At 37.9% G+C, this 14733-nt stretch overlaps 1 protein-coding gene across 1 annotated transcript in view; it reads left to right on the top strand.

Moving 5' to 3' along the window:
* The window catches only part of CAPZA1 (capping actin protein of muscle Z-line subunit alpha 1), a 45506-nt gene extending 34103 nt beyond the window's left edge, over positions 1 to 11403 (top strand). The window contains exons 6-10 of the mRNA XM_023641411.2: positions 1901 to 1980; positions 2588 to 2666; positions 7562 to 7633; positions 9325 to 9387; positions 9776 to 11403. Coding sequence (XP_023497179.1) covers positions 1901 to 1980; positions 2588 to 2666; positions 7562 to 7633; positions 9325 to 9387; positions 9776 to 9916 — 435 coding nt within the window. The 3' untranslated portion in view covers positions 9917 to 11403. The remainder of the gene's footprint in view (positions 1 to 1900; positions 1981 to 2587; positions 2667 to 7561; positions 7634 to 9324; positions 9388 to 9775) is intronic.
* Positions 11404 to 14733: the final 3330 nt, after the last annotated feature.

The following is a 14733-nucleotide window of genomic DNA, read 5'->3' as shown; positions in this document are numbered from 1 at the left end:
TGGAGTTGTTCTAACAGTATCCACTGTACCCAAGTGTCTTATATCCTAATCTGTTCTGCTTAGTAATTCTTAATTTCATCGCAATATTTCCTATGATATTTTCCATATAGTGTGTTCCAAACCTTTCTCATTGTCCTTAGACAGGCATCTAATCCCCCTCATTTTAACAGGATTGAGAATGACTTGAAACCTTTTTGTTTCTCTTCTTTCTACACTCAGAAGTCTTCCTCTTCTTCCATTGTACTTGAATCTGAGGAAGAAGGATCCTTATTCTTGATTTCATACTATTCTGTCTACTTCAAGATGTCTTCTTGTGACTTTGTTTTCTCTTCTGATCTATTTCTCTTTACCTAGAAATATTTTTATTTCTCTTGTCCTTAAGGGGGAAAAAACCTTTTCCTCAGTCATAATAATTCCTGTAAGTTACTTCTCTTTTCACCTCTTTCCACCCTGCCCTTCCTCCCTCTCCTCCACTGTCTCCCTGCCCTCACCTCTGTCTGCTGCACAACCAAACCAGGGAACATTCTGCTCCTACCAGTGCCATTTCCTCATTACTTACCCTCTTCTTAACCCTGTGAAGTTTGGCTTCAGTCTCTATTGTATAGAAACTGTTCTTTGAGGTTACTCATGGTTCCTGAATTGCCTGATCCAGTGTCCTTTTCTTGGTCCTTGACATGTATATGGCATTTCACGCTGAAACCAACCAGCTACTTCTAGAAATTATCTTTTCCTTAGACTGGTATGTCAGCACCCTCTCATTATTCTTACTCTGTCTCTACTTATTTCTTTTCTCCTCCCCTACTTTTATAAATGTAGGCATTTCCCATTGCTGTATTTCTTTCTCTTGAAAACTCATTCTTTATTTAATGTAGAGAAAGTAACAGAATTTGGTGTTTGGAGTCTACCTTTACCTCTGACTTTCTGAATGACCTTGGGCGAGAAGCTCTAGGAACTTCGACCTTATCATCTGTAGATGGTAACAATGTGTTTCACCAGATTTATTAGAGCAAAAGAAAGTACATGTAAAAACATTTTGTGGATTATACAGCACTATTTATTTTTTTTGCTTTCCTTTGGTAATCACATTTCTGTTCACCTCCGTCACACTAAATAACAGTTGGTGTTTCTACCTGCTAGCTGGACATCTCCATCTGAATTTCCCAGTTTGTTAATGACACCACCATCTTTCTAGTCATCCAAGCATACAAGTACTTTGGCTCCTTCCTTTCTTTTGCCCTTCGCTTGCAATGTATTCCTAGACTTTTGATTGTGCTTCTGCATCCTGATACCCATTGATACTGCCCTAACTTGTTACCTAGATTAATTCTGTGGCCTCGTTACCAACTTACCAGCTTTTCTTCCATTTTACCCTGCACACTCATATTGGTTATTCTCCCAAAGTAATAGTTCTGGTCCTGTTGTTTTGGTGTCTGTCCATTGCTTGTAGAATAAAATCCACACTTCTTACCTTACATCTACTACTACATCACCTAAATCTACCATCCTATATTGTCTCCATTAGTCTACTTCACACACGCTCTCTAACCTGACAGAACTAATTGCCTTTCACTGAACAAGCCCCCAGTTTCCTGCCTGAACTGTTTACTTACCTTTATTCTTAGTCTCTGCTTATCAGAATCTCATCTGTCTTGTAAGGCCCAGCCTAATGGCCACCTCCCTTGTACCCTAAACCAGGAGCAGTATTCCCCTCTGTATTCATTGTGTCACTGTCTCCTCTAGAACTTAACCTGTTCTGCTTTGTGTTCATATCCCATGTTGTAAGCTCATCCTATCTGATTCTTTGTCTCCCCCAACGATTTAACACACTGCTTTTGTACAGTGTTTATCATTTAGAGTAAATATGTTTTCGGAGTCTAACTTTTTTTTTTTTAAACAATAGGTTTATGCTAAAACTATAGATGGGCAACAGACCATTATTGCATGTATTGAAAGCCACCAGTTTCAGCCCAAAAACTTCTGGTAAGAAAGTAATATTCTCTTCTATTTGTATTTAATTTCTATTGGAAAGAAACCAAACCAGCAGTTGAGACTTGGTTTTTAATGTAACTAGCCTGGGATAAGTTATTTGGCTTAGAGGCTCTATTCCCCATCTGCAAAATGAAGGATTTAGACATGATCATTTAGATTTCTCCCAATTCTAAGATTTTATAATCTGTCTTTTTAAAAAGTACTGTTGAGTGAGAATAAGTGATTAATAAAATGCCCAGTTGAAAGTCTGAGTTTTGCTTGGGTTTAGGTATTAATACTTGAATTAATTACATAACTCAGGTGCCCATCCATCTGTTTGTGGGAAACCCTCCCATGAACAGAATAGGTATGGTTTTCTACTCTAATATAAAAAAAAAGAAAAATGAAAGTCAAAATAACTCAGAAAAGGCTTATGATTAGGCCACTTGGATACAAACTTAAATTTGAGTGGAGAGAACTTTGCATTTGTCAAACTGGAAATGACTTGTTTCTTTTTTTTTCCTCTTCCCTAAATTCTCTGTCTCAGTGGGAAATCTCCTCTTTTTTTGAGCTTATTGCTAATTCTGCAGTGATATATGTGTGTGTGTTTAATTTATAGGAATGGTCGCTGGAGATCAGAGTGGAAGTTCACTATCACACCACCTACAGCCCAGGTGGTTGGAGTACTTAAGATTCAGGTGAGATCCCAACATGTTAATAGGTCATGTTAAAACATCACATCTTTAAAACAAACATGCAAGTTGGTGTTTGTGCTGGTATTAGAAATAAGGAACAAGTATATGTAGATGCAAAGGGAGATCTATGGTAGTGAATGGAAATAGAAACTTCTTTCCTGGGGAAGTAGTTAAACAGAGAGAGCTATTCTGGGCTGATAAAGGATGGTCATGCAGAGTATACTGCTTGCTTGTTATTTTTCTTTTTCAAAGATAACCTAAGATCTTTCCAGAAATTATCAAACAGCAGTTCTAGGAAAGAAGAGAATAAATAATTATTAAGAAGTAACTATATAGCAGCTACTGTGACTTACTTAGGGTCTTTCGTGTATATCATCTCATTTAAGTGTGCACATAAACGTGTACAGCTATGCATTGCTGCATGATGGGGATATGTTCTGAGAAATGTGTCATTAGGCGATTTTGTTGTTGTGTGAACATCATAGAGGGTACTTACACAAACCTAGATAGTGTAGCCTACTACACACCTAGGTTATATGGTACTAATCTTATGGGATCACCGTGGGATCACTGTTGTATATGTGGTCCATCTTTGAAACGTCGTTATGCAGCACATTACTGAATATAAAACTTAACTTTTAGCTCTGAAGAAAGCTACACGAATGGGTTTGCTGTTTTGTTTTTTTTACAGTAGTGACAGCATATTTTAAAATCAAGTAAATAAAACAGAAACTAGAGAGAATGGTCAAGTGTCATCACGTAATGGAATATAAATAACCAAGCAGACTAGATTTCTAATGCTGGTGTCAGGAAATACAGAAAGGTGAATAAGGAGCTTATCAACTCGTTTGATGGCTATCTGGACTGAAGTCTTCTGATATGCTAGCAGAGGTTTGACTTTTAAAATTGAGGGTGATTCAGTTCTTAGGCCCAACTAACTCTTAAGGTCAGAGTAAACAGTTACTGATAACTGAGAAGAGCAGTACCTAATTGTACTTTTGTTATACTGTATTAAGTCTTGCTTTAATAACAGTTGGCAAGAGTTGCCTTTTTTAATGGTATAATTTAATCAAAACATATGTAATAGATGTCTGTACCCACTCTTTTCATACCTACCGATAGCTTCCTGCTATACAAGTAGCTGCAACTTTTCCTGGGAACTTTTCCTGGCTATAGGATCATGCCCAGCTCAGATGAGGCAAGCTGGAAGTGTTAAGTTCACAGCTCTGGAGCAGCCCTTATTGTGGTGTAAGAGTTGGTAGATAAATATGCCAGCTTCCTCGCCCCTCTGGTGGGGTAACTCTGAAGCATGTTCTACTCAGTCTTCCAGAGTCCAGTGCCCACAGTTGTAACCTGATCATTAATGCACCCATACTTCTTCCCTTCTGTGTCTCACTTCCTCAGTCCTTACTAGTGCTTCCTGAGATTACGTTTCAAATAAACTACTTCCTTTCAAATCTTTAGGTCTGCTTCTGGGGGAGCCCAAACTAAGATAACATACTGTTCTATTTCTATTAATCATATCTATGAGGAGCCTAACGCTCTAGACCTCTTGTAACTATGGCGTCAGCATTAACCTGGCAGTTTATTATAAATTTATGTAAGTAAATTTATTTTCCTTCTAGAAGGAAATAGTTACTTGTGTTTCAGCTTTGCCAATGCAAACCTATAAATTAAGAGCACACATCACAAAGAGTGATAGTTTCTGATAAGACTTTTATAACAGGGCCCAGTACCCAGACCTTATTTACCCCTTTTAACCACAGTGTGTCCCATCACATTTTGGGGAAAGGCTTACTTCATTTACATATCTTTTAATAATCAGAGAGTTATTTGGAAAAGTCATTAAGATATTTAGCCCTTTGGTTATTCTATAGGCAAAAGAGTAGCTCTGGGAAGGCAGCAGTTTCTGAGGATTTATGTTGATTGGAGTCATGTTGAAATTTTTATTAGTGAATGAGACTTAGAAAAGGTTTCATCGGGCTGGCCCAGTGGTGCAGCAGTTAATCGGTGGCCCGGGATTTGCTGGTTCGGATCCTGGGTGTGGACATGGCACCGCTTGGCAAAAGCCATGCTGTGGCAGGCATCCCACGTTTAAAATAGAGGAAGATGGGCATGGATGTTATCTCAGGGCCAGTCTTCCTCAGCAAAAAGAGGAGAACTGGCAGTAGTTAGCTCAGGGCTAATCTTCCTCAAAAAAAAAGAAAAAGAAAAGGTTTCGTTGCTTTTGGCAACTGTGAAGCTGGGGAGATCCCAGCCAAGCCAACAATATCAGATCTCGTTGTCCTCCCAGCCCTTCAACTCCTCCCCCAAACCCCTCAGTAAAATGTTTGATCCCTCCTCCCCCCACCCCGCCTCCCGCAAAAAGTAAAGTTATCATTAGTGTGTTAGATAATGAAATTGATATTTTTAGAATTTTCAGTTGAGTTCATGAACTACAAGACTTATTGGCCTTACCCTATATTCCTATCCATGTCCTGATTCGTGAGAAACATGATAGACATTCAAACGAATTGCATAGTTTTTATTCTTGGACAAAAAAGATGTGTCCTGCATGGATTCTGAGATATGCTGCAAATATACAAGTTCTTGTGTCTTCTCCGGACAGATCTCTATTTTTTTTACTGTCTTCCATGCTATTTGTATTCTCTCCCCTTCCCAGTGTTCTTTTCAACCTCTGGACTTTCAGTTTTTTTAGTTAAAAAAACAAAACTGGTGTTTGGGGTTGTGATTCACCTGTATTTTGAATATCTTTGTCCTTGTCTATTGGAATTTTAGCCTTTATATGTCATCATTATTTAACCCAGTCTTTTTTGCCCATATCTTTGCTGTTCTGGTTTTTGCATGTATCACAGGCATTTATCAACTCCCTGCTTTTCCAGTATATTGTTAGATTGTCTTTTCCTCTCTAATCTCTTTTAGAAAGCCAAAAGATGAAATTTAAGTGTTTGGAGAGGGTATAGAAAGTCTAGCATCTCTTGCCTGTCTGGACAGAGCCAGCTATTTGTCCCCATTAGGGAAGACACCAATTTTTATCCCTTAAACAAGGCTACATAGTGGGTTTATGTTGTCCAGGGAAGTCCTTTTGTTTCTAATGGGATCATGGTTTCTGCCTAGATGAAGCTTGGCTGTTTTTATCCCCTTCTGATGACATCTTAGGAGAGAGGAGTCCCTTATGATACACTTTACTTCTACCTGGATGAGGGAATTTCTAATTTCTTGACAAAACATAGCATTGGGAAATATTATGCATTTTAAATAAGGCTTTAATTTGGGTATTTGACCTAATTCAGATCCTAGCTCCTTCTCCTACTGGATATATGAACGTGGGTAAGTTATTAAACTGCCTCAAGCCTCAGTTTCCTCATCTGTAACATAGGATTAACAGTAGTCCCTATCTCAGAGTTTTTGTAAAGATTGAATGAGATAATAAGTAATAAGTAAAATGTTTGCGTAGTGCCTAACAAATAGTAAGGAATCAATAAATAATAGCTATAGTAATGCAAATTATTGCTCCTTTCTTCTCCTTTTCTGCTTTATCTCTAAAAATATTCCTTTTTGTTCAAATATCTCCTGGTAGTATGGACTAGATGAAGGAAACCGGCATTACCTGGATTGCTGTTCTAGCATTATGCCCTCGATTTCAGCTCCCTCCACTTTATTTTCTTCATAACACAAGTGTAATCTTGTGTAATCTCAAACATTCCCTTTCCCTGAGTCCCCATCACCTGTATAATAGGATAAAGCCCGAATTCTTAACATGGTTTAGAAGGCAATTAGCTCTTCACAGTCTGTCTCCAGCTTACTTCATAGCAGTGTCCTCCTGCCACACTACTCTTTACACATACTCATCTGCGGTGAGTTCTTTGTTCCTCCCTAAACTAAAAAGGTTGTGTTCCATTCTCTTGTGGTTTTTTTAATCCCCTTGCTAGATCCCCTTCTCTACCTTGTCCACTTAGGTGACAACTCCTATTTTCAAGACCCTGTTCAAATGCACTTAATAAAAGGATACTCTCATCCTGTTCTGTACGACCAGTTTGTAGCCATGTTAAGGTGACTGAACCTCTCTTGTAAGTTGCCAAAAATTCCTGAGCCTTATATGGTGTTGGTTGGTTAGTCTGTGTCTTGTGTACCCCTCCTTCTTGCTAATTGTTTCCATAATTGTAGCACCCTACTTTACCTCATATCCTCAGAACTGCTTTTGTCTTACTTATTTCTGTAGTCTAATTTACCAGTAGAATATTTGTTTTTCAATCCTATCTTTAACCCTCAATTAAGCTTTTCCTGCACCTGATCAGATCTACTTACCAATATTGATGATAGAGTATTGGAGAGATGTGTAAGGGATTAAAATCCATTAAAATTCCTTGGTTTTCACAGAGGAATGCTAATGTTCCATGATTTAAATTATTTTAATACTGTTAAGAGTGGAATCTTAGGATCTTTGTGTCTGCACTGCCTAGCATAGTACCTGAAATGCAATAAGCATATAATAAAATGTTTGTTGAACTTAATTAATAGTTTTCCCTGATAAGGAAAGAGAGGATTTCTTTTTAACTGAGGTCATAATAGTTTATGACATTGTGAAAATTCAACTGTACATTATTTGTCAGTCATCATACATATGCGCCCCTTTACCCCTTATGCCTCTCGCCCCCCCCCCCCGGCCCCCGCCCAACCCTCTTCCCCTCTGGTAACCTCTAATCTGTTTGAAAGAGAGAATTTTTCAATTTAAATGTTCTGTGAATTTTAACCACTATTGTAAATTAACATTGGTCATATTAATTATTCGTTCAGAGTTGATAAAGATTGGGGATGGCGTAAGGCATAGATTTGTGTCTAAGCAGTAGGTTTCTCTGTGAACTACACATAAACTTGCTCAAACTTGTCTCACACAGGTTCACTATTATGAAGATGGCAATGTTCAGTTGGTTAGTCATAAAGATGTACAGGATTCAGTAACTGTTTCGGTGAGTGTGAAATATTTAATATCTGCCTGACTTGTGTCTTTTTTTTTTTCTTTAAAAAATTAGTTTTGATCCTGAGTACTGATTCTGCCACTAGAAATTCAGTTTGTTTTCAGTGCTTTGATTTTGGCAGCTTATAAGAGTTTATAACCAACCAGCTATATTAGTTCCTAGTCTGACTCAGAATAGTGCTAATGGCTTTGGAGAGCTCAAACTTCCTTCTTTCTCAGTTGTGAGATTTACTCAACAACAGCAGTATCTTCCATCAGTAAATACCAGGAGGCAGGAAAGTTTGCCAGACTAAATCCTGTGGAGCTGCATCCATATCGTTAGAGAAACTGAACATCTTTAGGAGTATTCAATCAAAAAGTAAGGTGCTCTATACCTAGAAAGAAGGGGCATAATTTTTCTTGCATTCTCAGTACTTCTTTATATTCCTAGACGTTATCAAACACCCTCAAATGGCTTTTCTTTAGGTGTGTCATATCTATCAAATCCTTATTAGAAATTAAAACTGAGAAATGCTAAAAATATTTATTAATAACAGTAACAAACCCATTACTTGTTAACCTAAATAACATTTTCATGAAAAACAACTGTTTTTCAAACCAAAAAAAAAAATTAGTGAAAAGAATGGCATTGGTTTACCTTTTTATAAATTGTGTAATGTCTGACTTAATAAAAGACAACTGGATTCTCATATGTGCTTCACACATTCCATTAGCCCTCAAAGTGATGAAGTCATCACACATCATGTAGCTTCTATGAAACTGCATTGTATACACATGAGAGTGAGAATGAAAAAGGCAAGTAACTTTGTCTTAGTATTATTATGAAAATAGAATAGTTTTGACTATTTGAAAGAATCTTGGGACTACTGCTCTAGACGTTAAATCTTACCCTCTTACCCTTAATTCTGTTGTACTTAATGGTGAAAGGAAGAGAGAGATTCAGTTTATTTTGTACCTGAATCATGTAAAACAGAATGTGATTGGTTGGTTTAATATCATAAGTAGCAAATAGAGGAGTATATGAGCTTAACACATGTGACTGATATGTCTGAGGGCTTTGTTTATGTCATATTAAACCAGAGATATAGGCGTAAAAATTTCAAGACATCATAATGATGTCTTCTGGGCATACTGCGGTAGATTGGAAAGAGCATGGGTTTTTCGGGCAAAAACCTGGATTCAGATCCCATCTTTATCGTTCAAAAGCTGTATAATTTTGGTCAAATCACTTGAGAGGATTCTGTTATCTCATCTGCAAAAGGAAGGTGATGATAACAGATCTACTTCACAGAGTTGTAAGAATCAAAGAAAGTAATGTGCATGGCAACACTGGATAAACTATAAGTTGTTATAAAGCGTAAGTTAAGATGGACTTTTCATGGGGCCAGCCCCGCAGCCAAGTGGTTAAGTTCACGCATTCCACTTCAGTGGTTCAGGGTTTCACCAGTGTGGATCCTGGGCACCAACATGGCACTGCTCATCAAGCCATGCTGAGGTGGCATCCCATATGCCACAACTAGAAGGACCCACAACAAAAAAAAATACAACTGTGCACTGGGGAGCTTTGGGGATAAAAAGGAAAAATTAAAAATCTTTAAAAAAAGATGGACTTTTCAGTATCTTTATTCACTCATTGCTTACACATTTTAAAAAATTCATATTTTCTCCTCCTCCTTTCATTAGAATGAAGCTCAAACTGCCAAGGAGTTTATCAAAATCATAGAACATGCAGAAAATGAGTATCAGGTAAGAAGATGTGGAACTAGTTTTTCTAGATCTAGTACGTTATTATTTTGCTGTTAACATGTTTTATTAGACTTCTCTGTGTCCTTTTAACATAAATACATGTGTTGTTCAGTGTTACTAAGTATGGAGACTTTGTAGACCTTGCAACTTGGTCTTCTGCTTACAATCAAGGTTTCAACATTGGAAGGGACTATAGCCCTAGTTTTAGAAATAATATAGGTGCGCTTCTTAACCCACTTTAGAGTTTGGAGAAGAGCTTACTAGAAACATTATGTCCTGTCTGTCCTTCTTAGGGGGCTGAAGCATGTCCTTTAACTACAGACTTACTTTCCTATTTACAGCCATCACATTTCTGTTCAAACAACTTATCTTCAATTGTCTATTGCAGACAGCAATTAGTGAAAACTATCAAACAATGTCAGACACCACGTTCAAGGCCTTGCGCCGGCAGCTTCCAGTTACCCGCACCAAAATCGACTGGAACAAGATACTCAGCTACAAGATTGGCAAAGAAATGCAAAATGCTTAAAGGCTGGATGTAGGATTCATCAATATGTGGAAAGAAAGGATTCAACGTGTGGTCATATGATAAATAAGTGATTTATAAACAAGAGTGGTATTTTGCTAGGGCTTTCAGAGTTAACAGGTTTTCTAGCCTCATGGAATACTGTTGAACCTATAGCATTGTCTTGATTCCTTTGTGTTCTCTGCCTTGTAATTTTCTGTTTTTACTATATCTACTTGTAAATTTTTTTTTAATTCTGCCACATTTAATGATGAAGAAAGAGTTCTATCCTGGAGTTGTTTTACTGTTTAGAAAATTTTCCTAGCCATGAAGCCCTGTATCGATAGAGACAGGTAATAGGTTCAGTACTTTTCAACCCCTGTCCTTCCAAGCACTTCTGGTACTTCAGTGGTTTTTACTGATCCACCAACAGCTAAAGAGGCCATGCTACAAACTATAGCTGAATGGAAGACACACTCATCCTTCTCCCTCTGCAACTGCTTTGATCATCATTTATAGCATCTCATAACTGTAGTTTTTGAAAGTTTGGATTGGGACTTCTCAGGTCCTTTTGGTGGGGGGCAAAGGAAGTTTTCTGGAAATTCCATTATAGCCAGCTTCTCTGGGGAAGTTGTTTTTAATCCAAAGACTTGAACCACATTCCCTGCACATGAACATGTTTGCCTTTTTATCTTCCCTCATTGTCTTCCCTCATTTAGCACCATTATAGTTACAGACATCTGCATTTTTAGAAGAGTTTTACCCATTTATTATTTTTTTTTATATTCAAGAACTGCTGACATACTAGGGATGTAGTAGAGTATAAAACTTGAAAAATGCAGATGTTGAAGGAGTAATAGGTATCTTGTGCTTTAATACTTTGTGGCAGGATTGTACTGTAAGCAAATGAGTCAAACTACTATGTAAATCTCAAACAAAAACTAAAAATGAACCAAAGTGAAAAGGATAGCTTCCAGGCAGTATGTTTCTATTGTAACCTGTTATTTAAGGAAATACTAGTGATTTGTTCTAAATAGGATGTACAACTTGTTCCAAATTGCTCCTCTTCAGTCCTGCCTGCCAAGAACTCAAATGTAACTGTGATATAGCAACCCTTCCCAGGTATATTGGCAGGTATATGTGTGATCTCAGAATACGCAGGTGACATAGATTTGATATGACAACCGGTAATGGTGGATTCATTTACATTGTTTACACTTCTATGACCAGGCCTTAAGGGAAGGTCAGTTTTTTAAAAACCAAGTAGTGTCTTCCCACCTATCTCCAAATACATGTCAAAAAAGAAGGGTGTTTGTGCTTCAAGCTTTGTTTTTGCTCAGTAATACAGTCAAGCAAGAGTTTGTTTCCAGGTGATCCGTTGAGCTGTGTAAGCATTTTGTTTATTTCAAATAAAATATATTTGTATTATTTGTCATTCATACTATCCATCCCTACCACACTATCCTCTGTATCAGGTAGTCCAATAGAAATATACCTGTTTTGTTCTTAAATTGTCTGAGTCTCTCCTCTTTGATCCATCTCTTTAGCCTTTGTTCTCAAGGTAAGATGTAGAACTGTATTTGATCTTACTTGATGAGAACGTTCAGGGATTCTGAAATTGGTTCCTACCTTCAACTATTGCAGCTTCATTGAATGTCCAAAGACTTGCAAAGAACAGGTCTTTCCTTTTTTGAGTTTGAGCAGTGTCTCTATGGATCATACAGCTCTTCTCTCAGAGGCTACCGGTGGTTCAAAGGTTTTGTTTTGGGTTTTTCATTTCTGTCAAAAAGAAGAATCTAGTTGTCTTCTCTACATATCACTCAGAAAACAAGGTCCAAGTATGGTTGTAGTTACTAGGCAGGAAGTAGAAATGAAAGAATCCCTGTACTTTGAATTTGGGTAATATTTCACATTGACTTAACTCTGCTGCTTTCCTTCCATAAAAGTCTGGCTTAGCTACAGACATGTGGGAAAGGCTTTTATCCTGGTTCCCAAGAGAGAACCAGAGAAGCTTCAAACAGTGCTTCACCTCCATCCAAGGCCAGTAAAAATTCCCACCTTTTTGAGGGACATTCAGCTGTACTATACTGTACTTGTAGTGCAAACAAATTCAAACATTCTTGCCTTTTCCTTTAACTTATTAACTCTGTCAGCCTGCCCCCAGGGTATCCCATCGATTTCCTTAACCCATACAGAGTTGCATAAAAACTCTTAATCTCCTGGCTATCTAAAGCCCTTAGTTACTTGTATTAATTGGGAGGAAGTCAACCCTCCTTGCCAAGTCCTGCAGAGACTTCCTGACTTCCTTAACCTCCTTCAACAGAATATTTGCTTGAATTGTGTCTTATTTTATCACATGCTGCTGAAATCAGCTGATGGTATCCTAGGGCAAAGGTTTCCCAGCCAGATGGAAAGGACTTTTCTGTGAGGCCTCACTTGTCTGTTTGAAATTACGCTGCTGAAGACTGTTTGTTTCATTTGAGCCTGGATGGTTGTGCTCCTCTTAGTCGGCTATTTTCAGTGCCTGTTCTCTGTTTTATAATCTAGAACTTTGATGCTGGACTCACCTAGGTTCATAGGATACTTGGCAAACCTTGGCGCATTCTTTCCAAACTCACAAAAGAATGATAGATACCTGAATGCCAATTTATGAATTTATAATTGTATATAGAACTACCAAGCTACCTACTACTGGGGAAGTCAAAGAATAAGAAAGGAAGATTGGTAAATAGAGAACAAACCTGGATGGTCCCATAAGATAAGTTAAACTAACTAAAATTCTCCCTAGAACAGATGGGGTATGCATAAGAAGACAAGGTAGATCTAAACCTTCTGATGGCAGAAACCAATTTCACACCCCCTCAAATTCAGAGAATTGTCAACACGACTTCCATAGTCAATCTATAAATCAAAATTGGGGTGAGTTTATTATGAGCCAAGTTTGAGGACTATAGCCCAGAGCCACCTTTCCCCAAGGAAGGAAGCGCACCAAAGAAGTGTGGTGTACAGAGTGGTTATATACCATCTTGGAACAAAGCTTACATCACACATGACAGGAGTATATCTTTTGCTACTGTCACGAGATGCTTAGCTGGCACAGCAGATCAGTGGTCACAAGGTGAGCATAGCAGGATGGTAATTAATCCTTAGTTTCCAGGAAGAGATGCTTATCCTTAAAGAATGCCGATCTAGGGGTGGAAGTTACATCCCTATCTTTAAGGGCATCATTCTTGTCTTTGGGACATAGTAAATGTTTAAAGCAGATATACAACGCATGCTCAACAGGCCACGTCAGGCCCTTTTGGAAAAACAAGATTCAGCCAAATTAGTCTTACACAAATGGCTTCCTCATAAACTCCAATATATATTATTGCTTTTCATTTATTTATCAGTATCAAAAAGCACTCTTATGTATAAGAATATATACAGTTGATTCTCATCATTCACTGTAGTTGTGTTCTCTAAAGTTGCCAGCAAAAACTGAATTAGCAAATACTGAAACATTGCTCCAAGGAGAAATACAGGGTAAGGTTCCTGTGAGCTTATGGTCACAATACTTTTGTCGACTGAATAATACATAATCTTGTTTCGTGTGTGTTTCTATTTAAATCATCTTAGTTAATATACATTGTTTATTCAGTGACATTGAACTCATGACCAACAGCACTATATAACTCATGCCTGAACGAAGCTTACCTAACATGGAATTTCCTCTGTAAGGCACGTCACAGCCTTCTTGTGCTTAGGAACACTAGACATCTGTAGACAGGCCTAGGGGCCATTTTAAGCAGTGAAATCACTAATAAAAAGCACAAAAATTCAAAAAATGTGACCACAGAAAGGACATTTGTTTATAATGTGAGCTGAAACAAGAAGGCAGAAGATACCTTGTTCCATTTCAGCTGGAAATGTGCTCATTGGGCAACTCAAATTCTTTTGCTGCTCTGCACATGTCCATGAATGACTGCAAAAGTACGGCAAGTATTGATTTTGGGGTTACGAATTTTAGTGAGTAGGTGAATTGGCAAATACATGATCTGCAAATAATGAGGATCCACTGTACCAGCCACGGCCTCTCCTCTGGTCTATGGTAGACTGACCAATTTCAGAATTTCAGTTTAATGGCTGTTTCTGGTTGCCTTAGTACATACAGTCTGGTTAGAATACAGTTAAAGAACGTTCAGTGCCAAACTGTAGAACCCAAGTAACTGGAGTAATGAGAATTAAGAAAATATGGAGCTTTTAATCTTCTCCAAAGTAGTTATCCTAGGAGGCCATAGGTTTATTCCAGTAACACTGCTGGCCAAAGTTAACTTTCAGATTGCCTTCAGTGTTATTTGGACCCATACTAAAATCAACCTTATTACTTATTTAAAGTCAGATTCTTCTAAGTGCACATGGGGAAGGATCCAAGGAAGTGAGACCTGAGCTGTATGTGAAAGGTGGGAAGACCATTCTAGACACCTAGACATCCAAGTGTGAAAAAACAATTACAATTCCATGTAAAGTGTATTTTTCCAGATGAAACTGGTTAGAGAGGTTCCGTTGTAACCAAGGCCACATAACATCACATTTGTACCCAAGTTTTTACTTTTCACAGCTGTTTGTGTGTTTTTAGAACATCCAAGAGATAGGCCTAACCAGAGATAGGAGGTTATGTATCCAAGAATAAGGGAATTTAGATTTGCTGCCCAGAATGGAGCCAGACATTCAGTTTGGGTTTGGTGGATAGTAAGTAGGTTTTTGAAATGGTAAGTAACAAAGCAATTTTGAGGAGTTCACTGTCTTTCCTACTCTCAGTCTTCATCAGGTAATTGGGAAAGAAAAATGGTATAATCTGT

This window comes from Equus caballus, chromosome 5, assembly GCF_041296265.1.
Source record: "Equus caballus isolate H_3958 breed thoroughbred chromosome 5, TB-T2T, whole genome shotgun sequence".
NCBI lineage: Eukaryota > Metazoa > Chordata > Mammalia > Perissodactyla > Equidae > Equus > Equus caballus.
Note: the sequence above shows the minus strand (reverse complement) of the source record. Positions and strands in the feature narration are given on the sequence as shown.